This window comes from Pipistrellus hanaki, assembly GCF_964339955.1.
Source record: "Pipistrellus hanaki genome assembly, chromosome: 6".
Lineage (NCBI taxonomy): Eukaryota > Metazoa > Chordata > Mammalia > Chiroptera > Vespertilionidae > Pipistrellus > Pipistrellus hanaki.
The window spans coordinates 14,625,320-14,652,580 of NC_140508.1; the positions used below are offsets into that span (position 1 = coordinate 14,625,320).

A 27,261-nucleotide genomic window follows, 5' to 3' on the forward strand; every position below is an offset into this window, starting at 1 on the left:
ATTTTGTAGCCAAGAGATTTTTTTTTTAAAGGAAAGCCAATTTTTATATATATATATATATATTTTTTTTTTAAATTTTTTATTGATTTTTTACAGAGAGGAAGAGAGAGGAATAGAGAGTTAGAAACATTGATGAGAGAGAATCATCGATCAGCTGCCTCTTGCATCACCCCCACTGGGGATGTGCCCGCAACCAAGGTACATGCCCTTGACCGGAATCGAACCCGGGACCTTTCAGTCCGCAGGCTGACGCTCTATCCACTGAGCCAAATCGGTCTCGTCTGTAGCCAAGAGATTTTTTATGTTCTCTTGTGTCTTCTTTAGTTATGATGTGATGTGTATTATAAATGGTTTATCACTGCTAATTAAAATGCCACTGTGAATTATTTATTTAAATTTGTGTTGGGTTCAAGGTTATTCCAATACAAATGTGAAGTCCACGAAGACAGAGACTATATCTTATTTGTCTCCTCTCTCTTCAGTGTCTAGAATATAGTGCCTACAAATAGCAGGTATTCAATATTTATTGAATGAATAAAGCAATGAAATTTTTAAAAGTAAAAATGTTTTTATTGATTTCAGAGAGGAAGGGAGAGGGAAACATAGAAACATCAATGATAAGAGAGAATCATTGATTGGCTGCCTCCTGCACGTCCCCTACTGGGGTGGAGCCCACAACTCAGGCATGTGCACTTGACCAGAATCGAACCTGGGACTCTTCAGTCCATAGGCCAACACTATTCACTGAGCCAAACTGTCTAGGGCTAAAGCAATGAATTTAATTCATGTGCTTGGATTCTGGTATGTTTTTTTGAGTGGACAAAAGGGAATTGAGTTTAACCAACAGTCTTTGTTCTCTGCTGCTGTTTGGAGTAAGTGCTGTATGGCATATATTGGTAATAAACATGATGGTTTTGGATTATCATTTGAAAATGGTTGGAGGATTTTAAGAAATGCTTACTTATGGAAGTATGAATGTGTATCTGAATCTCAGCCATCACTTGTGTTGTGTAATGATGTTTGAAATTCAAATGGTTGCAAACTGCTACATTTCTTTCCTCTCCTCCTTTTTACTTTGCTTTGAGTTGTTGGCTGTTGTTTCTTACTATTTTCAATATGTCTGACTTTAGCAGCTCCTTTTTCCCCAATCTTAATTATTTAACTTCTGTTTTGGGCTAGAAACTTAGATAACCAAATCTACCATAATTGTTCATTATAGATGGGCTTAAATGGAGGAGAGCCCTATTGGTAAAAGGCATGGACTCAATTAGGTGAGTCTTAGACATCTGTTTGGGCCTTTTCCACTTTTCATTCATGTTCTTGATTGGGTGAGATTATGGAACAAATGGTTCTAGATTGGAAAGTTGTTATCCTAATAAAGAGGGAATATGCTAATTGACCATCACTTCATCACAAAGCTGGCTGCACCCACAACTGAGGCCAAGTTCCATAAGGAGCCTTAACGAGCAATCACCAGGGACCTGAGGCTACCCCCTCCCCACCCTGTGGGGCTTGATAGAGGACCTCAGGCCAAGCCCCCTACCTGGCAGGGCTTGACAGGGGGCATCAGGCTGCGCCCCCTGCCCTGGCATCAGGCTGGGGGACCTCAGGCCACGCCTCCTGCCGGCAGGGCTTGGCAGGGTACCTCAAGGTGCACTTCCCATTCTGGTGCTGGGCTAGGTGACCTCAGGCTGCTCCCTCCACCCCAGTGCCAGGCGAGGGGACCTCAGGCCATGCTCCCCCACTAGGTGGAGCTTGACAGGGGACTTCAGACCACGCCCTCCCTCCCCCAGCACCAGGCCAGGGGACCTCAGACCGCACCCCCACCCAGTGGGGCTTGACAGGGGACCTCAGGCCATGCCCCCCATCCAGAGGGGCTTGACAGGGGATCTCAGGCCGTGACCCCCACCTGGTAGGGCTTGATGGAGACCTCAAAGCATGCCCCCTGCCCCGGTCTGGGCTGGGGGACCTCAGGCCACGCTCCCTGTCTTGGCGCCAGGCCAGGGGATCTGAGGCTATGCCCCCTACCCGGCAGGGCTTGACAAGGGTGGGACTGGCTGGGTCTGGATCTAGCTCAATGGGGTGGGGTGGTGGTCGGGTCTGGGTCTCACGTGATTTTGAGGTGCATGTGGTGGGAGGGACTTGACTTTGGTTCCCGTAGTGTGCCTCAGCCTCTGATAGGAGGAAGGTTTTCATATACATTTTACCAATTTTCTTTCATCTTTGACAATTCTATTATAGAGAAAGGGCAAATAGCAATATTAAATTATTTACTCTAATTAATCCCCTTTAAAAAATATATTTATTGATTTTTTACAGAGAGGAAGGGAGAAGGATAGAGAGTTAGAAACATCAATGAGAGAGAAACATTGATCAGCTGCATCCTGCACACCTCCTACTGGGGATGTGCCTTCAAGCAAAGTACATGCCCTTGATCGGAATCGAACCTGGGACCCTTGAGTTTGCAGGCTGATGCTCTATCCATTGAGCCAAACTGGTTGGGTCTAATTAATCCCCTTTTAATGTGCATGAATTTCATGTACTGGGTCACTAGTTATAGTATATTACAAAAAGAAGAGCTTGAGTTGTTAAAATATTGTAGAGCTAATCAAGAGCACTAGGTTTTTTTGTGTTTTTTAAAAATATATTTTATTGAGTTTTTTCAGAAAGGAAGAGAGGGATAGAGAGTTAGAAACATCGATGAGAGAGAAAATATTGATCAGCTGCCTCTTGCACAACCCCTACTGGGGATCTGCCCGCAACCAAGGTACATGCCCTTGATGGAATCGAACCTGGGACCTTTCAGTACGTAGGTTGATGCTCTATCCACTGAGCCAGACTGGTTTCGGCAAGAGCACTAGGTTTTATTTCTAAAATCATTTGGACAGTAAACAGCTATTTTTTTTTATTATTTATTATTTATTATTAAGTCATAGTAGTAGTGAGAAATTGAAATGAGCAAAATTATGTTCTGAAAGTGCAAAAAAGCATCTCAACATGAGAAATTCTATTTGCTACTGACTCCTGTAATTTAACACGTTAAGCACCCAGCCTGTTTTGTCTTTCAGGACAGAAAGTATAGTGTTAGTCACGGGTGACTGGGTGCTTAACGTGTTAAAAAGTGGGACAACTCTAGATAAACCAGACCTGAGAGTTTGAGAATTAAACTCTTATGTCACTTAAAATCCTAAAGGAGGATTATGATTTGGATTTACTAGAGATAATGTGCTTTATCGTATTTTGCAATTTAACCATTTGTAAAATTTCCTATCTAAATTGTATTTGCACACTAAGCACATGGTAAGGGCATACTAGCTAATAAAAGAGCAATATGCAAATAGACCATGCCTCTGCTACACTCACAAGCCATGCCCACCAACCAATCAGGAGCGAGTATGCAAATTAACCAAACCAAGATGGCTTCATCATGGAGCAAGCAGGGGGGTTGGATTTCACCGGCAATGAGGAAGCCAAGCTTCCTGCACATCCTGGCCAGCCCAGGCCTCTGCTCAAGGCTATAAAGTTTCAATTATAGAAGATAAATAAACCCCAGATACCAGGGCCTCCACTTGGGTCACTGGGGGGCATGGCTGGCCTGCAAACCACTACACACCCCTCGCCCAGGCCACCCCATGCCCCAAGGGAATCCCCACCCTGATCTAGGACACCTTTCAGGGCAAACCAGCTGGCCCCCACCTGTGCACCAGGCCTTTATCCTATCTAATAAAAGAGTAATATGCAAATTGATCATCACTTCAACACACAAGATGACTGCCCCTGTGTGGTCAAAGATGGCTGTCCCCATGTTGACACAAGATGCCAGCAGGGGAGGGCAGTTGTGAGGGATCAGGCCAGCAGGGGAGGGCAGTTGTGAGTGATCAGGCTAGCAGGGGAGGTCAGTTGGAAGGGACCAGGCCTGCAAGGGAGAGCAGTTGGGGGGGAGGGGTGGAAGGAACCAAGCCTGCAGGGGAGGGCAGTTAGGGGTGAGCAGGCCTGCAGGAGAGGGCAGTTAGGGGTGAGCAGGCCTGCAGGAGAGGGCAGTTAGGGGCAATCAGGAAGGCAGGTAGGTGAGCAGTTGGGAGCCAGCAGTCCTAGATTGTGAGAGGGATGTCCGACTGCCTGTTTAGGTCCTGGTATTCTACCGGGATTGGGCCTAAATGGGCAGTAGGACATCCCTCGAGGGGTCCCAGATTGGAGAAGGTGCAGGCTGGGCTGAGGGACAGATACCCCTGTGCATGAATTTTGTACAGCGGGCCTCTAGTTTATAAATACCGTGTTTCCCCGAAAATAAGACATCCTCCGAAAATAAGACCTACTTACATGTTTCCTTCTGAGTGAAATATAAGGCATCCCCAAAAATAAGGCCCCCCCCTAGGCTAAACATGAGAGATTTGGTCCACTGATTCTGAAAGAAATGGAGTCACAAGAAATTTACCAGGAAATTCAGGAATTGGATTGTTATGATGATGTTCTAGAAGATGACGACATGATTGTCATTGAATAAATGAGTGAATTCTTTTTTTTTTTTTTTTTTTAAATATATTTTATTGATTTTTTACAGAGAGGAAGGGAGAGAGATAGAGAGCTAGAAATGTCGATGAGAGAGAAACATTGACCAGCTGCCTCTTGCACAACCCCTACTGGGGATGTGCCCGCAACCAAGGTACATGCCCCTGATCAGAATCGAACCTGGGACCTTTCAGTCCGAAGACCGACGCTCTACCACTGAGCCAAACCGGTTTCAGCTAAATGAGTAAATTCTTGATACTGTAGGATTCACAGTTTGTCTGGTTTGTGTTGACAACTACCGTACTACCGTACCATATACAGGTAATAAATTTCCTTTATTTTCATTTAACAATAAATGTGTACTGTATTCTTCTTCATGGAAAAATAAGACCTAGAGCATCTTTGGGAGCAAAAATTAATATGAGACACTGTCTTATTTTCAGGGAAACAGGGTAAAATACTAGTAGTTAAGCAGTTTAAAAATCAGGCTTGTTTGATCAGGCAATATATGATGTCCAGTTCCTTCTTTGGGAAGTAAATCTTAGGCATTCACAGCTCTCTTATCAGGAAGTAATTGAGACCGAAAAGGAAATTTCTACTGACTCCTATGTTTATGTTGTTGGAGTCATGCCTTTTGTAGACTCTAGAGTGTGCCAATCCAGGACATCATGTTTTTGGAAACTTCCCTACTTGGAAATTTTAGATTTCCCCAAAACTTTAACTATATATATATATATATATATATATATATATATATATATTCACTTTCAGGAAAATATACCCTCTGTAAATTATTATTTCTTATTTTCCAGGGATTTTCTAACCACATAACCTCTCAGACATAAACCACAACAACATTGTTCCTAGAACACCTCTCTTTTTAAGGTACACATAATTTGGCTCTATAATTTCAGGCCTGTATATAATTCATAATATTTTTTAAATTTTTCATTGACTAATGTGGAGAATGACATTTACTTCTGGCTATAATATTAGAGAAGTAGAAGAGATTTTACGTATATAGTTTGAATTTCTTTTTACTCTTGAGATTTTATTAGAAAGTAATTAAATGCAGGGGAAATTGGCAAGATGTAAAACCTGCTAGCTGGCATTGCCTTATACATTAAATGTGGAGATGTAAAAACTGAATACTGAAGACATTAACGTTATTTGTCAAATAAGTGTCTTGTTTATAGAAACTTTTGTAGTTTGCCTTTGATTTCTCAGGTTGATTATGTTATACTTGTTTTTCAAACCTGTGGAACTAATTCAGCTTTGTTTTCTATTATGAGATAGGATTAGGATTCAAATTCTGTTTACCACTGGCTGTGATCATTCCAGTGTTTCCCAAAGTGTGGTATGCACCCCCAGGGGTACGGAAAGAGTTTGGTGGGGATATGCATTGCACCGTGCTTAGCTGCGCCTAATTCTATGTTCTCATGAGTACGAGGGGTACTCAGCGTTACGAAAATTATAGAAGGGGTACACATATGTCAAAAGTTTGGGAGCCAAAACCGGTTTGGCTCAGCGGTACAGCGTTGGTCTGCGGACTGAAAGATCCCAGGTTCGATTCCGGTCAAGGGCATGTACTTTGGTTGTGGGCACATCCCCAGTAGGGGGTGTGCAAGAGTCAGCTGGTCGATGTTTCTCTCTCATCGACGTTTCTAGCTCTCTATCTCTCTCCCTTCCTCTCTGTAAAAAATCAAAAAAAAAAAAAAAAAAAAAGTTTGGGAAACACTGATTTAGACCAAAAACATTTTATAAGAGTGCTCCTAGGATTTTACAGTCTTTTATGTGCAAAATAACTGCTTTGTGTTTTTTAGCACTTACTAAGAATTGAAAGCACATCATCATATATCTCTAAGGTGGCAGTAGTGGACAAATTAATCCAACATTCTTTGGAATGAGAAAATTGAAGCATCAGGAAATTAGAGAAATTATACAAAACTCAGTGAATGGGTTTATACTTATCACACTGACTTTGTATAATGCCTTTCCCACTCACCCCCCCCCCAAAAAAAAAAAAAAAAAAAAAAGAACTGAATAACTTATTACACGTTAGGATTCCTTCAAGGTTTTAGCTCTCGGATTGCTAGGACTGAGGCTTTGTCAAATATTCAGTTACAAAGTGATCTGGGGAAACTGAGGCCCTGGGCAGTGGCTTGGATGCGTAATTGCTATCTGAATTGGGAGTAAACCTGAAAGCCACAACTCAGTCTGATTTAATTTAAAATTGAAGGCTGGTTTCTTAAAAACTGGGTCTTGGCACTGATCTGTTTTGCATGAAGATGATGGTAAATGCAGTCATGTTTGTTTCAGGGTAGATGGCACATGGTTATAGACTACAATTTTTCTTTTCTAAAAGGAAAAGCTAGTTAACTATTTTGTTGAACCAAGCCCCTTATTTGAGAACTAGAGGCCCAGTGCATGAAATTCATTTACTGAGTGTGTGTGTGTCCCTCAGCCCAGGCTGCACCCTCTCCAATCTGGGACCCCTTGGGCTGTCCGGCTTCCAGTTTAGGCCTGATCCCACAGCCTGCACCCTCTCCAATCTGGGACCCCACAGGAATAGGGCTTAAACTGGCAGCCACACATCCCTCTCACAATCCGGGACTACTGGCTCCCAATCACTTGCCTGCCTGCCTGATTGCCCCTAACCCTGTAGCTGGCAAACAGCGGCTCACGAGCCACATGTGCCTCTTTGGCCCTTTGAGTGTGGCTCTTCCACAAAATACCATGGCTTGGGCGAGTCTATTTTGAAGAAGTGGCGGTAGAAGAAGTTTAAGTTTAAAAAATTTAGCTCTCAAAGGAAATTTCAAACATTGTACTGTTGATATTTGGCTCTGTTGACTAACGAGTTTGCCGACCACTGTCCTAACTGCTTCTGCATGCCTGATTAACCCTAACCACTTCTGCCTGCGAGCCTGATCACCCCCTAACCATTCCCCTGCCAACCTGATCGACACCTAACTGCTCTCCTGCCTGCCCGATCGCCCCCAACTACCTTCCCTGCCGGCCTGGTCGCCCCCAACTGTCCTCCCCTACTGGCCTGGTCACCCCTAACTTCCCTCCCCTGGCAGCCATCTTGTGACAACATGGGGATGGCCATCTTATGACCACATGGGCGTGGCCATCTTGTGCAAAAGCATGATATGGTCAATTGCATATTACCTCTCTATTATATAGGAGGATATGTTACAAGGTACTTCTTTAAAATCTCTAGCATAGCCAAAACCGGTTTGGCTCAATGGATAAAGTGTCAGGCTGTGGACTGAAGGGTCCCAGGTTCGATTCTTGTCAAGGGCATGTACCTTGGTTGTGGGCACATCCTTAGTGGGGGCGGGGGGGGGGGGTGCAGGAGGCAGCTGATTGATGTTTCTCTCTCATCGATGTTTCTAACTCTCCCTCTCCCTTCCTCTCTGTAAAAAAATTAATTAAATATATTTAAAGCCAAAACCGGTTTGGCTCAGTGGATAGAGAGTCGGCCTACGGACTGAAAGGTCCCAGGTTCGATTCCAGTCAAGGGCATGTACCTTGGTTGTGGGCACATCCCCAGTAGGGGGTGTGCAAGAGGCAGCTGATCAATGTTTCTCTATCATCGATATTTCTAACTCTCTATCCCTCTCTCTTCCTCTCTGTAAAAAATCAATAAAATATTAAAAAAATAAAAAAATATTAAAAAATCTCTAGCATATTATAGATATTTATTTTGGTTGGTTTAAAACAATTTTCTATGTTTTTATGAGTTTGGATTTTAAAAAGACTTCCAGTTTATAACAATAATGTGTTTGAATGTAGTTTAAGAATTTAGGGAAGAGAAGGGAGCTTGATAAGGTTTTAGAGCTAAAAAAGAGACTAAGATTTGCAGCTTGTTAGGTTGCAGAGGTAATTTTTTTTTTCTTTAATACACAGCATGGTGTGATTGTTTTTTCTAGGATGAACATTTAATAATGAATTCTCTCTTAGGAAGTGTTTCTTTAAATGGACCACCCAGTGGTTACATTTGTGTGGAAAGAAAATCCTCCCTTGCCCAGTTGACATTGGGCCAACTGTAAGACAGGGACCACATTCAGTCACTTGTATTGAATGCAAAGGTCTTGAACAGCCTGGATTATTTCCAGGCATTATTTTTGGCTGATTTTATTGTCGTGTAGGTGATTGTGTCTCGTCAGGATTACTTTTCCTGTGTCTTTCACTTGAGTACAAAGTACATAATGGTCTTTTTTATTTTATTTTTCTCTCTCAAGTAGTTTGGTCATATTTCTTTTATTTATTTTTTTAAAAGGCTGAGAAGGATCTTTGACATTTTATTTATTTTTATTTATTTATTTATTTTTAATATATATATTTTATTGATTTTTTTACAGAGAGGAAAGGAGAGGGATAGAGTTAGAAACATCGATGAGAGAGAATCATCGATCAGCTGCCTCTTGCACACTTCCTACTGGGGATGTGCCCGCAACTCAGGTACGTGCCCTTGACCGGAATCGAACCCGGGACCTTTCAGTCCGCAGGCCTATGCTCTATCCACTGAGCCAAACCGGTTTTGACTGGTCATATTTCTTTTAAAGAACCTTTTAGTATTGTAATTTGACATAAGGGCCTGCTATTGGACATTATTTGCTTGATTTTTGGAAATGATCTTTTGGAAATGATTTTTTATGATGATAGTGATTGTCATGTTTCTATACTTGTGGGTGCCTTGTCTATAGATATTTGGTTAATTATTGGAGTCAATGAATTATTCTTTTCCAGGAACAGGGAATGGCAGGTGCTGTTGGGGGGTAAAGTTGGGAGTAAATTTACTTGCAGAAAACATATAAGCACATTACAGCTAGAAAGATGTATCAGAAAAGTATCTTGGAAATAAAGGTATTTTAGACGTATTTCAAGATTATTGTAGGAAAAGTGGTTTCTTCCTTAACTTTTCCATGTTAAGTTAAAGAGAACAGGTGAATAGATTTACAGTTGGCTGCTTAAAGATCTCTTCTCGAATGATTCTCTCTTATTATTATTATTTTTTTAATTAATATATTTCATTGATATTTTACAGAGAGGAAGAGAGAGAGGGATATAGAGTCAGAAACATCAATGAGAGAGAGAGATGGATCAGCTGCCTCCTGCACACCCCCCACCGGGGAAGTGCCCGCAACCAAGGTACATGCCCTTGACCTGAATCGAACCTGGGACCCTTCAGTCCGCAGGCCGACGCTCTACCACTGAGCCAAACTGGTCTCGGCTCTCTCTTATTATTTTTTTAAAAAATATATATTTTATTGATTTTTCAGAGAGAGGAAGGGAGGGATAGAGAGTCAGAAATATTGATGAGAGAGAATCGTCAATCAGCTTCCTCTTGCATACCCCTACTGGGGTTGTGCCTGCAACCAAGGTACATGCCCTTGACTGGAATCGAACCTGGGATCTTTCAGTCCGCAGGTTGATGCTCTATCCACTGAGCCAAACCGGTTTCGGCTCTCTCTCATTATTGATGTTTCTATCTTTTTCTCCCTCTCCCTTCCTCTCTGAAATCAATGAAAACATATTTTTTAAAAAAGATCTCTTCTGTATCGTTGAGGAAAACTTTATTATTTATTTATTTTTAAAAAATTTATATATTTTTTATTCATTTATTATTTATGGTATCACATAATTGTCCTCATTCCCCCCATTCCCATCCCAAATCCCTCCCCACATATGCCCCTGCCCCCATGTTGTCCATGGCCACTGGTTAGGCTTATATGCATGCACACAGTCCTTTGATTGATCTCTTCCCCTTACCCCCACCCTCCCCTACTTTCCCTCTGAGGTTTGAGTGTCTGATCGCTGCTTCTCTTTCTCTGGGTCTGTTTTTGTTCGTCAGTTTATGTTGTTCGTTATTTCCTCTAGATGTGTGAAATCATGTGATCCAAGAAATTCCCTTATAAGAACTGAAACTGAGACAAGTCATTTTGGTTATGCTGAGAGGCAAATGAATCAGTTTGTAGTGAGTTCCTTTCTGGGCCAACAGTTTTTTGAGTCCCAATTTCAATGTCAAACAGCTCCTTATGTGTACATGTCAGCCATGATATTTCAGATCTGGTTGGAGGACAAATGGTGGTGATGCAGGTCTGACTGTTTCTGGTTTGGTCCTGGGCATCCTTCAGCGACACACAGCTGCTGTCTGCTGGTATGGCAAGGCCTTGTTAGGGTCTTTGAGGAAACTTTAACAAATTGATTCTATCACTGGAAAATGTACAATCTGATATATATGTGTTCACATGTAGTAGATGCTTAATAATTTCTGTTAAATATTGAATAAATATATCCTAAAGTTGCTATTGATAATGCAAGTGCCTTATTACGGCAAGGAATTGTGTTTCCATACTACTCAGGAAGTTCAATGGGGAGATATTTAGTGAAATGTTTGTGGCTATCTTAAAATCTTGTCTAGAATTAGGATGACTTCTTTCCTTTTTTCTTTTTAAACATCTTGTTTGGAGACATTACTTATAATGGCCAATGATATGTTGATTACACAGAAGTACAGATACTTCTTTATAAATTATAAGGTAATCCAGTTAAAAATTAGATATTAAAAACGATGTTTTTCTATATTTGTTAAAGCAATTATGTTATACCACAATGATTTAACAACGTTAATTGAGAGTGAATAAGACTAGCCATTATTGTATATAGTTCTGTAAACTGTTTCTAGAAGGGTCTGCCTTGTATATTATTATTATTATTATTATTATTATTTTTTTTAAATAAGTTTTTATTGTTCATATTATTACAAATGTTCCTTCCCCCCCTCCCCACCATTGCTCTCCTCCACCAGGTTCCCACCCCACCCTCTGTCCTTTCCCCACCCCCCATTGTCCTCATCCATAGGTGCACAGTTTATGTTCAGTCTCTTCCCACGCCCCCCTCTCCCCTTTTCCCCAAGAATCATCAGTTCACTCCCCTTCCATACCTCTGATTCTATTATATTCAACAGTTACTATTGTTCATCAGATTTTTTTTTTAATTTCCTTGGTTTTTAGATTCACTTGTTGATAGTTACGTATTTGTTGTTCATACTTTTTATCTTTGTTTACTTTCTCTTCTGAAAGAACCCCCTTCAGCAATTCATATAATTCTGGTTTGGTGGTGATGAACTCCTTTAGCTTTTTTTTATTAGTGAAGCTCTTTATCTGACCTTCGATTCTGAATGATAGCTTTGCTGGATAGATTATCTTTGGCTGTAGGTTCTTACTATTCATCACCTTGAATATTTCTTGCCATTCCCTTCTGGCCTGCATGGTTTCTGTTGAGAAGTCAGCTGACAATCGTATAGGTGCTCCTTTATATGTAACTACCTTCTTTGCTCTTGCTTCTTTTAATATTCTCTCTTTGTCTTTTGCTCTTGGAATTTTAATTATGAGGTGTCTTGGTGTGGTCCTCTTTGGATTCCTTTTGTTTGGAGTTCTGTGCGCTTCCTGGACTTGTAAGTCTAATTCTTTCGCCAGGTGGGGGAAGTTTTCTGTCACTATTTCTTTCAGAATGTTTTCGATATCTTGCTCTCTCTCATCTTCTGGAACCCCCATAATTCTGATGTTGGTTCGCTTGAAGTTGTCCCAGAGGTTTCTTACATTATTTTCAATTTTCTGGATTCTCTTGCCTTCTAGCTTCTGTGAAGGAGTGTCTTCTGGCTCTTTATGTTCCAAATCTTTGACTTGATTCTTGCGATCTTCCCTTTTGTTTTTAGGACTCTGTAAAATATGTTTTATTTCAGACAATGTATTCTTTATTTCTTGTTGTTCCCTTATCATTTCTTGATGGTCTCTTTTCATATCCTCATAGGTCTTATCCATCTTTTCTAGGAAATTCTTGAAAAACCTTATAAGAGTAGATTTGAACTCTATATCCAGACGCTTTTTGTCCTCCATTTCTTTTGTTTGTGATTTATTTTGTTGTCGCATTTCGCAGTTACAGATGGGGCGAGGTTTCAGGGTGGAGCCTACAGCTTTGGCTTCCGTCAGCCCCGCCCTATGCGGGTCCTTCAGTGCTCGCTGCCGGCGCCTCTGAGAGAAAGGTGCCCTCGATTTTCGCCTGCTGCCAATCAGTCTATGCTCTCCCCCAATGAGCCCGGTATTGGGGTTCAGTTCAGTTGGAAGTGGAGTTGGAGGTGGCGTTCAGAGCAGTCTGGAGCCCCAGTCTCCTTCCGGCCAGGGCAATCCCGCGGCACAGCCGACCGTCCCTTCTCTGCGCGCAGTGTACGCCGCCGGGACCTCCTTTCGCCGCGGCTTCCACGGGTCCGCCTTACAGCCCGGCTCCCTATTGGCTGAGCCTGGGTCCCCAGGGTCTGGGGAACTGGGGTTCAGAGCAGTCGGGGGCCTAGCACAGTCGGAGTTTTATCTCCTTTCCCCTAGGGAACGCCCGCCAGGCACTCCGTCTCCCCCTCCTCTCTGGCTCCGTCCTCTCCGCGCGCCGCGTCTCCGTACCTTGGGCTTTTCCAGCTCCTCCACGCCTCCTTCTGGTTTTGTCCTTGCTTCTCGCTGTAGAATTTCCAGTCAGTCAACCTTCCTGTAGTTCTGGGCAATGTCCGTTTTATATTTTAGTTGTATTTTATTGAAATTGTTGTGTGCGGCTGCGGCTAGGTGTTCACCTGCGCGCAGCCATCTTGGATGATTAGGTAATCTATTTTTTTTTTAAATCAATCTTTATTGTTCATATTATTACAAAGGTTCCTCATTTCTTCCCCCCTCCACCAGGTTCCCACCCCACCTTCTGCCCCCTCCCCATCCCCCATTGTCCTCATCCATAGGTGCACAGTTTATGTTCAGTCTCTTCCTCCCTCCCTTTCCCCGATAGTAAATCCCTTTTCAGATAGTAAATCTGTTACTTAGCATTTTCTCATATCAATAATACCTCCACATGCCCAATGATACATTTCACACAAAAGACATTTCCAAATAGGTCAACCAGCCTCATCCAGGCCCCACCCAAGGCACTCACAGATCAACACCCCAGCGCTATACTAACTCAACACATCCAGATCTAAGCCTTCATCACTTGATTCAGCAGACCCTCAAGTTCCCGCAAAAGTTTCCAGCCATGTCTGAGAGGCAGCCGTGGGCAGGGACAGGCGAGGAGCGAGCTGTTTCGGGCCTGGCTGCTCCGGGCCTGGCCTCTGTTGCTCTGGTTAGTTCCACAACCAGCTGCTCCGGGTCTGGTCACTGCCGCTCCCGACCTAGTTGCTCTGGACTTGGCTGTTGCTGCTACAGGCCTGGCCGCACCCGACCTGGCCGCACCCGACCCGCTCCGGGCCTGGCCGCTCCCAGCCTGTCAGCCACTGCTCCGGGCCTGGCCGCACCAGACCCGGCTGCTCCGGGCCTGGCCGCTCCCAGCCCGGCAGCTGCTGCTCCCGGCCTGGCCGCTCCCAGCCTGGCAGCTGCTGCTCCTGGCCTGGCCGCACCCGACCCGGTTGCTCCGGGCCTGGCCGCTCCCAGCCTGGCAGCCGCTTCTCCAGGCCTGGCCACTCCCAGCCTGGCAGCCACTGCTCCAGGCCTGGCCGCACCAGACCCAGCTGCTCCGGGCCTGGTGCCTTGTATATTAAATCATTCACATTGTACTCAGTATGGCCTAGTCTTGGTAGGTTCACTGTTTAGTGAAGAATATACGTTTTTGTGCCTGATCACTTTTTAGCACATCATGTATTATTTTAAAAATGCTATTGTTATGTTTAATGTGCTCTTGTTCCTCTTCCCACAACCCATTAAAAAGTACTTGGCACTTGTAAAATGGAAGCTGCCAGCCAAGGTGAAACTTTTTTTTTTTTTTTTTTTTAATGAAAAGATTTTTGTATCACCAAGCCAAATTTAGGACCCAGGAGGGGTTGAGCAGGGGACAGGGCCAAGGAGGGAAGGTTTGGAATTAGGAGTCTTTTCAAAAGACGTGCCTATAATTCTGTTATAGCACCTCTCTTTGTGGTATAGTGTTGATATATGCTTTGTAAATTCTGGATTTGCGAATAAAATAAACGTGTTTTCCTGAGTTGGTGTCTAAAACTCTTCACATAGGAAAAGACCAAGACCCTCATCTGTGCTGGAGCCGGGAGGCAGGGGAAATAGCATAACACAGGCTAACAGTCAAAGGTGTTTTCAGCCCTGGGAAAAACTGAAGAGACTTTGTGTTTCAAACTTTTCAATCTAATTTTACTGTGTGTAAAATACCAATGGTCTATAAGAAAACTCCAACAAAGTATTTCTATTGAGTCCCTAATCTATATGGTGGAAAACAATCCTTAAAGATAGGTTAAAAAGAAAAATCAAGTTTTCGGTTAAGGACTTGATCTTCAGGACAGAGCACCAAATTTTCTAAATTTATACAGATGTAGCATATCCAGAATTCCATGATTCCCCTGAAGGCTGCTGTGAACTATATAAACAGCAGTAGTCAAAAGCCTTATTTATTCTTTGAATTTATAAACAATATATTTTTCCTCATAACTATGATAGCTGCCAAGCTTCTCTTTAGGAAAAGAGCATTTGTTTGGGTAAAATATTAGCATCTGTTTTTTAGAGCCTTTGAGGTAAAAAGGGGATTTTCTTTTTCTGTATTAGAAAATATATAATTTTTTATTAAATAGTGTAGGATTTTATTTTGTGGATTAGTATATGTATACTTGAAGCAACATCCTTGACCCTCTACCCACTAGATCCCGTGGTCCCCCAGTTGTTACATCCAAATAATGTCTCCAGACACTGTCACATGTCTTTGGGGAACACACTTACTCCCTCTTTAGAACCACTGCTTTAGATTCTCTGTCAGGCCTGAAGACACATACAAGTGTTAAATTAGCAAATGACTAAAAATTTATTAGCAAATGAATAATGTTTGTTGGATTTTAGTGTTGGAAGTTAAAAATTTGTAAAGTACACAGCCTTATTAGGAAAGTAATTTTTTTATTATTATTATGTTTCGAACTACTTGTTTTCTACCAGTTGTTATAAAGACAAAACTTCAGGTGAACTTGAGGTTAACATTTAAGGACAGTCTTACTTAAAAAGCTTGTTTGTTTCCTTTCTCAACTTCTAGAAAATCTGTGTATTTTTGTCTGTGATGGAAATGCTGGCAGTGGGCCTGACGTAGATAGCATTCGCCAAAATAGATCCCTTTGGGCCCCTCCCTTTCTAAATTTAAGTCATTCATTCAAGTCTCAGACTCTCAGGAGTTACTGAGAGCAAAGTTGGATTGCTCCTTCTGGGGTATGGGTAGACTCTGAAGCAAACACTTGCTTTTGGCTACTTTAAAAAAATTTATATTTTTTTATTTCAGAGAGGAAGAGAGAGGGAGAGAGAAGTAGAAACATTTATATATATATAAAACCCTAAGCACTGAAGTGCACTGAATTCCAGGGGGCAGATGCTCAATGCAGGAGCTGCCCCCTGGTGGTGAGTGCACTTCCACAGCTGGAGAGCCTCTTAGCTGACCTACGGGCTCCAGAAGCCAGGCTCGCGCTGGCCAGCACAGCTGCAGTGGTGTGAGTCTTTTCCACCTCACCTCCAGGCAGTATGTGGCCGTCACAGTGGGGCCAGGATGAGCAGGAGTGGTGCCCAGGTGGGGCTTGGGCTCCTCCCTGGCCACCTGCCACTTTGTGTGTTTCTACATCCCCCCAGGGGTCCAGTATTGTGAGAGGGCACAGGCCAGGCTGAGGGACCCCACTGGTACACAAATCCATGCACTGGGGTTCTAGTCAATGATGATTGGAATTGAACTCAGAACCCTTCAGTCTGCAGGCTGACACTCTATCCACTGAGCCAAACCAGCTATGGCCCTTTGGCTACCTTTGGTCTGGTGTTGGTGTCCTAAAGTGTTGTGAGTATACTATAAGTGTCTTTTTTTTTTTTTTTTTTTTTTTTGTAGATAAATGTCCTCAAGACAGTTTAGAAGGAGTGGGAGAGGAAGAAGGTGAATAAGAGAAGGAGGAGGAAGATTGAGAAAAATATATTTTGGCAGCTGAAGGAAATAAAAACAATGAAACAATGGTTCTGGACTTGTTTTTTGATACTGGCAGCTTGTCTGCTAAGATCATTATGATCCTCAGTGGAACTGCTATTTGGTTTTGATTCCAAAAGTCAACAAAAGAAACAACTGCAATATTGGGCAATTTTGTTGAATAGGGTACTGTTTATGCCTCTGTGATCCAAAGTCATATTGTAGTTGAGGTTTTTGGATGGTTTGGTTGAGGTTTGTAGTCCTTTTTGCTTTCAGCAAGGGAGAATATGTCAGGAATCCTCAAGTAACTTAATTGTTCTGGTCATTCATCTCTTTCTAAAGGTCTAGCTTTCTTTAAAAATCATTTTTGAGACTTTTGAAAAAATTAAAGTGATGAACAATTACTCTGCAATAAAACTCATTTGCTTGTTTCTGCTTTCTCTTCTTTGATGCTACTGGTTATTTTTTGAGTACATTTGCCTTCAGTATTTTCAGCTTTTTGCATGATGATCATAAAAATGATAGAACTGTCCTTATTTTGGACTTGTGGAAAAATCAGTGTATTTAGAAAGAATGCCTTTGGAGCTTCCCTCGGAGTCTTTACCACCACACCAGTAAAATTGCCAGTCTGAAATCTGTTCCTCTCTTCTTCATCTTCTCTATTTTTGCTTTTAGTTGTACAAATCAATAGAAAGTTCTCTGCTATTCAGATTTTTCAGGATCAAGCATTGATGTGAGTGCAATAGTTTTCTTTGGGGTATGTAAATGAGACCATCTCAAAACAAAACTCTTAGGAAAACAAATTGATCTTTTATCATCATTAAAAAAAAAAAAAACCCACAAAAAAAAACAGCAGAAGAGAAATTTTTCTCTTCCTTCAGTCAGCTTAAAGGAAAGCTCTAAAGGTGCCAATGTGAGCACATTGCCCTTAAATGGAAGCAGCATTTACATTCACCTATTAATGGTGTTACAACCCAGTTTGCTTTCAGCTTCCTAGAATTTTGAGGCCAGAAACTTTTACCATATCCTATATAGTATGGAAAAACATCTCCATTTTTATATTTTGTAATATAAGCTGCAATTTATAATTCTTAAGAGTCACCAATAAATATTATGATACCCTATTGATTTTCTTCATAAAATGAACATGCAGAGCATAAGGGTATTGTAAGTAATTTAAAAACACTGAGAAAGTCAAAAAAACAGAAACCTTCTTGTATACCAAGGAGAAACAGTTCTAATACATGGTCATAGCTACATGCTAAATTGGGCTATTTTCATGCTTGAGAAGGTGACACCAGTTTTGACTGAACATTGGCAATTACATATCTCCTCTATAATTTACCTTTTTATTTTCTTTCCCTTACAACTTTTAGGTAGAACTTTAGACTTCATAGCACTGAATTAACCTGCACTGAAAGCTGTTTACCTGCAGTTGTTCACTTTTGTTGAAAGTGACCATGTCTCAAGTTCAAGTGCAAGTTCAGAACCCATCTGCTGCTCTCTCAGGGAGCCAAATACTGAACAAGAACCAGTCTCTTCTCTCACAGCCTTTGATGAGTATTCCTTCTACTACTAGCTCTCTGCCCTCTGAAAATGCAGGTAGACCTATTCAAAACTCTGCTTTACCCTCTGCATCTATTACACCCATCATTGCAGCTGCAGGTAAGCAAGCATATGAATCCAAGTGTCTTCTGTTTCAAATGTGTTCTCAGCCTGTTTTATTTTTTATTTTTATTTAAGTAGATTGCAGAGCTAGGGAGCTTTCATATTTACCTTCAAGAAGCAGAAGAAAATATTACTGCCCAAGCTTTTTATTTAATCTCAGATATAAAACACTTGGTTGTGCATTGGATTGAATTGAAATCTTAGTTGACAGACCATTTCAAAGTGTAAAGAAAGAGAATTGAAAACAATTATAATGTCAAGTCTGTTATAAAGTGGTGGCTGGCAGAGAGAATTGAACAGTAAGTTCCACTTTGGAGTCATTGTTATATGGGAAAATCCTGCTTTTAAAATTATTTCCCAGAACTAATAAAGAATTCTTGTAAGCCCCCTTTTTGAATGTCTCTAAAAATTTATTCCAAGCAAGGAGGCACTCAGCTTTACTGGCAAGCAGAAGAGTGCATTGGCATTTGTTAATTTTTATTTTGAATAAGTTTGAGATTCCAGAGGTAGTTTAGGAATCATAGTGAGGATCAATTAAGAGATTGAACGAAGAAGTAGAGATTTATAAAAAGGAAATAAGTTTAGAGGCACTGAAATTTGATTATTAGGAAACTAAAAATGTGCTCATTGATTAGAAAAGACTTGAAACACCTGAATAAATAAACAACTAAAAACAATATTCTCCCTCTAACTAAAGTGGCAAAACCAATTAAATGAATGTGAGCATGGCTGTCTCCATGCAGAGTCACCTTGTAACAAGTGCCTTTCTATCCCTTACACCTGATAATTTCCTTTGCATTTCATTGTTTATTTCCTTTGTAAATTTATTCTTAGAGTGTTAGCTTGTCCCACTCTGAGCTGCATGGCTCTGGACGTTGTTTGACTGGCTCACCAGATAGCATTCTTGACTTTTCATAATCCTAGAGATTCAGTTTTACCCACATTTGCCAGTTGAGTCCGGCTTAAAAGGCAATGGCACCAACTATTTCAGTTCTCTGTGATGTATTGCTTTTTCTTCTAATGTGTCTTATATTTACATTCTATTAACTTTGTAAAACTCCTGCCCACTGAGGCCATTTTATTTAACTTAGAATAAATTTTAAAAATAGCTAAGGTCTGAGGATGGCAGCCTCTGGAGATCAGAGTAGGGGACACCCTGGAATGAGAAGTTAAGTGTGTGGAAAATGACAGTTATTGTTTGAGAAATGGTGTTGGCATGTTGCGTGTTGTGAAATAACGACTAGAATAGAGCTGACAGCTGTTGTCGTAACCAGTATATGTCTGCTCAAAGACCTCCTTGTTACTCTCTTGGTTAGTTGTAATAGCAGTGCTTCATCTGATATCAGATCTTGCTTGTCTGCCATGGTTTAGTTATTCCCCTGACTTCTTACTCTCTTTCTTTTGAAGACACCCTCTCCCAGGTGAGCTGGACTCAACTGGTTCAGAAAAGTTCCCAGCTGTCTTCAGGCACATGCCCCCATTGTGGTTTGCAGTTTTGCATTACTGCCACTCTAAATCCTCAGACCTTTAGTTTGTTTTCCCTCTTTTTCATATCCATAGGAGAGCAGCAGTCTATGTACTTGACTTCAATGCTCTTACGTTATTTTTCAGTTCCTTCTAGCATGGCACACCCCAAAGAGAAAACCCCAATGTGTCTTGTGAATGAGTTAGCCCGTTTCAACAAGATTCAGCCTGAGTATAAGCTTTTGCGTGAGCAAGGTCCAGCTCACTGTAAGGTAAATATTGTTCATACTGCTTGTGCATTTATAACCCACCAGGAATGTTTTCTCTTTTTATACTGTTGCAAGTGGTGCTGTGATTCAAAATACGTATTTTCAAACTACTGTGGTTGTCTTAAAGAGATTGAAAAGATATAGATTTTGGCAAGTTGATTCTTTTTTCATTCTTGTAGAATGGGTCAAATAAAATATATACTTCTGTTTAGGACATTTTGCTTTTAAAGCTCCAATTTGTATATTCTCAACCACCTGCAAATGATTTCCTGTGAGTTTTCCAGGCTCTCGGCCATCCTGGTTATGGCCTACCTCTGGCTTCTTTCCTGCTTGTTTACAAGAGTACCTTAGACTGGGTGGGAGAGGGGTGAACTGAAAATCAGTTTTGCCATTTACTAGCCATTAGGTAAAAAGTTTGAAGATGAGAGGTAGGAATCGGTCTCAAAGTGAGTATTTTTGCATTGTCTCTGATGTCAGTTATCCTTGTCATTCCCCTTACCTTAGAGAATGAAAAATGACTGTAATGTAAATGTTTACTATTTGTTCAGGAATTCAGTTTTTTAAGCTTGTTTAATATTCTTGCTAATGCAGATATTGGAACTTAAATGTTTGCATATCTAGTTTTATCTGTTGCCAGTGTAGTATGAGAAGATATAGTTTGAGAAGTTATAGTATGAGAGATAAGGAATTGAGCCTCCTGTTTCTGATCCTAGTTTTAATGAATTGTCTCTTTATGTCTCATTTTTGTTGACATGCAAACCTGGAGCCTTAAATAATAACAAGTTTTCTTTTCATTTGACTAAAAGTAACACCAACCACTATCATAATTAGGAACCATAGCATAAATTAGGTAAATGGCCTTTGGAGTCAGATGGAATTGGGTTTGAATCCTAGCTTCTTACTAGTTTTGTGAACTTGAGCAAGTTACGGGTACTACTTTTTTTGAACCTCAGTTTCCTCATCTGTAAAATGGGAATAATAATACTATTTAAATAGGTCTATTGTAAAAACTAAATGAGAGAATATGATAAAGTATGGAGCACAATGCCTGGCACTTAGTAAATGCTTGAGAAATGGTAACTATTATTATTAAACAATTATGCATTTAAGAAAAACAGATTTTCCACTCACTTGAAGCTAGTTTTAACATTATTCTAAAGCATATTTTGAAGTTACTATATTTTCAGCAGACAATTAGTCATTTTCTATAACTGTTCTGTTTCTTCTACAGAATTTTTTTTTTTTTTTTGCAGAACTTTGAGATTCCCTTTATTAACTATTTAAAGAAAATATTTTATTGATTTTTTTACAGAGAGAAAGAGAGAGGGATAGGGAGTTAGAAACATTGATAAGAGAGAATCATCAATCAGCTGCCTCTTACACACCCCCCACTGGGGATGTGCCTGCAGCCAAGGTACATGCCCTTGACCGGAATCAAACCCAGGACCCTTCAGTCCGCAGGCCGACACTCTATCCCCTGAGCCACACCGGTTTCGGCTTAACTATTTTGATATTTTTAAAATATGTACTTTCTTACTTGAACTTTGATACTCTAAGTAATTTGGTTGTGTGGTCCATCTGTAACTGCATTTTTAAAAAAACTTACAACTCAGTCAAAGAGGAAGAGTTATTCCCTCCTGGCTGACTGTTATACTGTTTAAAAAGTCACAGGTCTGGTGTACACTTCATTTTATAAAAACTAAGATTCTGACTCGCTATCACCCCTCCACACGGAAGGCAACAGAGTGACAATAGCACTGGATAAGTAAGGTTCTGGTGAAAGGCAAAACTGTTAATGGAATTAACTCTTAATTTTGTTTTTTTAGCATTTCCCCTTTAGTGCCTTTCCATGAAAGAATCACGCTCATGACCCAGGGCTTGCACAGCATTGCAGGCTTCTGCTCAGACTTCACAGGCCAGCCAGGGGTTTGTGTGCATGCTATTGGTGCTTAAATAACTAACCTTGTGAAATGCAGCATAAATCCAGGAAGCCCCATCTGTCCAGGGGATGAAGGAGTCTCATTTTTCCCCGTTAGTGGAAGCTGTGCACTGAGGGAATCCTAAAGTTAAGACCTAATAAGAAAAATCGGTTTGGCTCAGTGGTAGAGCATCGGTCTGCGGACTGAAAGGTCCCAGGTTCGATTCCGGTCAAGGTCATGTACATTGTTTGCGGGCACATCCCCCGTAGGGGGCGTGCAAGAGGCAGCTGGTCGATGTTTCTCTCTCTTCGAGGTTTCTGGCTCTCTATCCCTCTCTCCTCCTCTCTGTAAAAAATCAATAAAATATATTTAAAAAAGAAAAAGAAAAAAATCAGCTATGAAGGCAAGTCACCCCCATCCCTTTATGCACCATACTGAAATGACCTAGACATACTGATGGCAACATTTCTCATATAGATTATTTTAAATGAAATAAAGTTATATTCAGTGATAAAATCAGGAGAATAAAGCTCCAAATTAGTGAGTCTAACTTTGGAGTGCATCATGATCACTTTGGAACTCATTAAAATTAGACATGTTAAGTTGTCCCTCATGTTATTAATTGGAAATCTCTCGGGGTGTGTATTTTACTATGCTTCCTAGGTTATTCTTTAGTTGTACACCAAAATTAATGAATCACAGTGCTCTGACAGTATTAATTCAATACTGATAGCATTAACATAACGTAATTTTAAGAATGGAGTGCAGTTACCTTTATACTTAAGAAAGAGGCCATTTGTTGAGAATGAAATTAGCTGTTTTGGATGCCTCATTAAAATTGAATTCGGGAACATTTTTTAGCTCTGCTTGCTGTGGATCTGATTTTCTTTGAGAAAGTGGAGGCAGCATCTGAATCTTAGGAAAGTGAAAGGCAGCATTTTAGATCCTGGCTGACATTCCCAAATTTATTCAAGTTTTGTCCTATCGGGGTTGTGTTTTCAGGAAGGAGTCTACAAACACATTACAACATCAAAACAAATGCCTTAATTTTATGTGAGTTGCTGTAATGTATCTAATCAAGTTTGCTAAATTTCTTCCATGAGAAGTAACTGGAAGATAATATCTATTTGGATGATTTCCAAATAATGTGTCTAATATTTTAATATATAAGAAAACATTTTACAATGTCTGTATGTACCCCCATCTTTTAAAGCATAGGTTTTTTCATGGAATGCTAATACACACACACACACACACACACACACACAATCTTTTTGTGTTTGTAAAAACCAAAAAAAGGTGGTGATGAGAAAAATTACCAATATAATGACCAAGCTTTTTAAACTATGACATAAAATATGTTCAAGGTCCAAATGACATTACAACTAACAGCAGGTTTCATGAATTGAGAGCTCACAATTTTCATTTGTAGGTGTTTACAGTACAGCTAACACTTGGAGATCAGCGCTGGGAAGCTGAAGGAACTAGTATTAAAAAAGCCCAACACACAGCTGCTGCCAAAGCTTTGGAAGGAACAAAATTTCCTAAACCCATAGTCCGCCCTTTTCATAGCGAAGGAAGGAATCCAGGTATTATGCATGAGCCAAGACAGGTTCCTTTCAAAAGTATGTCTAGAGGTACCCATTTAGTATGTTATATGAATTATTTCTTGTTGAATTTTGAAAGCACAGATTCTGCACTACCAGTGGCAAATGCTTATCCCAACTCGAAAGCAGTGGTTCCCAATCAATGGTCCCTCCATTCCTGATGGTCTGGAGAATCATTCATGGGAGGTGGGGGTGTCACCAAATAATTACTAAAATTTCAGAAAAGCTAAATGAAAATACATTTTCCCCCTTGATAAGTTTGTACAGATTGGCACGAATAAAGATTTTACTTAGAATCACTTCAACTCAGTGTGCTGATAGTGATTATAACATGTTGATCAGAAGTCCTGATTATCAGTTATATGTCTCCTGATTTTTAAAAAGAATGAGAAAATAAATACAAATCAGTAGATAATATCTCTTCAAACAAGGAAACCAAGTGAGAAAAATACTAATAAGAGTGCCTTTTGTTTGCAGGAATGATCCTGGAAGACTTTAGTCCACTTTTCTCATTGCTTTTGACTTTTTTGTGGTATTGTGTCTTTAAATTTATTCTCTTCTGCAGATAAATGTAATGGGTCAGAGTTGATCTTAAAATGATTCAAGTTATATTTAATATGCAATTATATGAATTAAGTAAAATGTAATTCTGATTGATGTTAAGTACAAGTGGGTTGGTTATTCATGTGACCCTCTGATTTTCCAAATCCAGAAATATTCTTACAAATTTGATTCAAGCACTAAATTTAGTCAGACCAGTTATAGTACAGAATCAGGACGTTTTCGTTTTCCTCTATATAATACCCAAAAGAAGCATTTTAAAGTGGCTTTTTGTATGCATTTAAATTGAACTTTGCCATTGCTAGTGTTATTCTGTGTTTGATATTAAATTTTGATATTAAAGAGTTTTTAAATGTGATTGTGCATTGACACTAATGTTTCCAAGTTGTGGTGGTGGTGTTTTTTTTGTGAAGGGTTATGAATTGGATGAACTTAGAAAATAATTGGAAAATGAATAGTGTGTATTTTCTAAAGTTGATAATTCTGAGGTAACACAAGATATATTTGCTCCTGTTGTATGTGAAAACAACTAACAAGTATAGCCACATAATTGATTTGCCAAATCTCATTATAAATAGTGAGAATGGAAATATCTGTGGTTCTCATCTAACTTCATCAGATAGAATTTGTCTTCTCAGTGTTTCTGTACCTGCCTTTATTACACATTGTGTTGTATTTCTTCGAGTGTATTTTTTCTTCTTTGAGCTCCTCTGGGGCAAGAATGTGTCCTTCAAATTTAGCAGTCCTTTGCATCCAGTTAGTACTTAATAAATGCATTGTTCTATAAAATTGTGTGTACAAACATACTTCTAAGTATAAGCCAATAACCCAGTAAATCAGTACAACCAAAGTTATATAAGGCTGGCCGGCCTGGCTTAGTGATTGAGCATCGACTTACGAACCAGGAGGTCATACTTCAATTCCTTGTTAGGGCACATCCCCGTTTTGCTGGCTTGATCCCTAGTGTGAGGCATGCGGGAGGCAGCCGATCAATGATTCTCTCTCACCATTGATATTTCTATCTCTCTGTCCCTCTCCTTCTCCCTTCCTCTCTGAAATTAATAAAAATATATTTAAAAAAATACAAGTTATATTGGTTAAGTGTTCCCAAACAATAAAATGATTTGGGCAGTAACCTAAGATTTTTCCCCCCTCACCTGAGGATATGTTTTGTTTTTGTTAATCTTCACCCAAGGGTATTTTTTCCATTGCTTTTCAGAGAGAGTGGAAGGGAGGAAGTTTGGGGGGAAGGCAAGAAAGAGAGAAATTGATATGAGAGAGAGAGAGAGAGAGAGAGAGAGAGAGAGAGAGAGAGAGAGAGAGAGATTGAGATTGACTGGTTACCTCCCACACACACCCAACTACCTGGGCATGGAGCAAACCTGCAACCCAGGTATGTACCCTTGACTGGAAATTGAACCAAGACTCTTCAGTGTGCAGACCTATGCTCTAACCACTGAGAACACTGGCTAGGGCTCAGGGATATTTTTATTGATTTTATTTATTTTAAAATATGTTTTTTAAATTGATTTCAGAGAGGAAGGGATAGGGAAGGATAGAAACATCAATGGTGAGAGAGAATCATTATTGGCTGCCTCCAGCAAGCCCCCCACTGGGGATCAAGCCCGCAACCCCTGGGAATTGAACTGTGACCTACTGGTTCATAGGTTGATGCTCAACCACTGAGCCATGCCAGTCAGGCTTTATTGAAAGAGAGAGCGGGGGTGGGGGGTGGTGGTGGGAGGGAAAGGAAGGGTGGAGGGAGGGAGAGAGAGGGAGAGAAGAACATAGAAATATTGGTCGGTTGCCTCCTGTATGTGCCCCAACTAGGAATCGAACCGTAACCTTTATTGGTATACAGAACGATGCTTCAAGCAACTGAGCGGGTTTACCTGGGATTTTCTAAAATACGTTTTTATTGATTTCAGAGAGAAGGATAAAAACATCAGTGTTGAGAGAGAATCATTGATTGGCTTCCTCCTACATGTCCCCTACTAGGGATTAAGCTTGAAACCCAGGCATGTACCTTGATCGGGAATCGAACCATGGCCTCCTGGTACGTAGGTTGATGCTTAACCACTGATCCATACCAGCTGGGGTCATCTGGGATTTAAAAAAATATATATATTATTGATTTTTTTACAGAGAGGAAGGGAGAGAGATAGAGAGCTAAAAACATCGATGAGAGAGAAACATCAATCAGCTGCCTCCTGCACACCTCCTAGTGGGGATGTGCCCGCAACCAAGGTACATGCCCTTGACTGGAATTGAACCCGGGACCTTTCAGTCTGTAGGCCCACTCTCTCCACTGAACCAAACTGGTTTCGGCTCATCTGGGATTTTTTAATCATGGAAATTATATTTGTGACAACTGGAATATGTGGCTTTCACTGATAACGTGTTAAATTGTTGCTCCTTCTAATATCCCTTAGAGCAGCAGTTGCTATCCAGTGGTACATGGACCATTGGTGGTCCGTGAGGTCTGAAAGGTTGGTGACCGCGGCCTTCGAGTATATTTTGTGTCTTTAACTGTGTATTAATATCTAGAGATCACAGCAGATTCTTGGATTTCCTGACCTGATGCCTACCAGTGAAGTACTTAGACTCTTTCATGAACTGTATCATGAATTAAATTAATAGAAAGCATGCTATTCTTTTTTATTTTAGTGACTATCATTCTCATGTAAGAAAAAAGAAAAAGTTCTTGTGTTAATTCTGTGTTGCAGACAGCATAACCCCTACTGTAGAGCTAAATGCACTGTGCATGAAACTTGGAAAAAAACCAATGTATAAGCCTGTTGACCCATATTCTCGGATGCAATCCACCTATAACTACAACATGAGAGGAGGTGCTTATCCCCCCAGGTATGTATGTGTTTTAAATACAGGTGAAAATTTATCTGATCTTGCACACAGAATAATGAAATCTATACAATATGGGACACATGATAATTCGGTCATGTTTGGCCTGCCAGGTGTGGAAGTCAGTCTTCATTGTGTTGGTATTTTTGGAATGCATCTTGATGCTCTTTTGTCTTTGGAAAGGGCCTGAGCATGTTCCTCACTGTGTGCCCCCAAGCAGTTTGGTTAAAGATCGCTCTTGTAACTGCTTTGTGTAAATTGAGTCACTTTTTATCATGATTCCTGAAATACTGGGAATCTCAGCATTCAGTGATTACTGATTATTATTTGGTGGGTACTTTTTGACATTTGAACTTCTGTGCTTTTTATTTATTTTATTATTTTTTTAAAATATATATTTTATTGATTTTTAACAGAGAGGAAGAGAGAGGGATAGAGAGTTAG

General features: G+C 40.5%; 1 protein-coding gene across 10 annotated transcripts in view; it reads left to right on the forward strand.

Annotated features, from left to right (window-relative positions):
• The window catches only part of STAU1 (staufen double-stranded RNA binding protein 1), a 73,036-nt gene that overhangs the window by 9,378 nt on the left and 36,397 nt on the right, over positions 1–27,261 (forward strand). For 2 of the 10 annotated variants that reach the window (XM_084887097.1, XM_084887100.1), the window contains exon 2: positions 26,682–26,820. In XM_084887097.1, coding sequence (XP_084743223.1) covers positions 26,720–26,820 — 101 coding nt within the window. In that variant the 5' untranslated portion in view covers positions 26,682–26,719. Of the gene's footprint in view, positions 1–5,321; positions 5,395–8,876; positions 8,977–17,885; positions 18,133–19,746; positions 19,872–23,219; positions 23,377–26,681; positions 26,821–27,261 lie in introns of those variants that run through there. The other 8 variants (XM_084887093.1, XM_084887095.1, XM_084887096.1 and 5 more) reach the window with 8 other exon arrangements.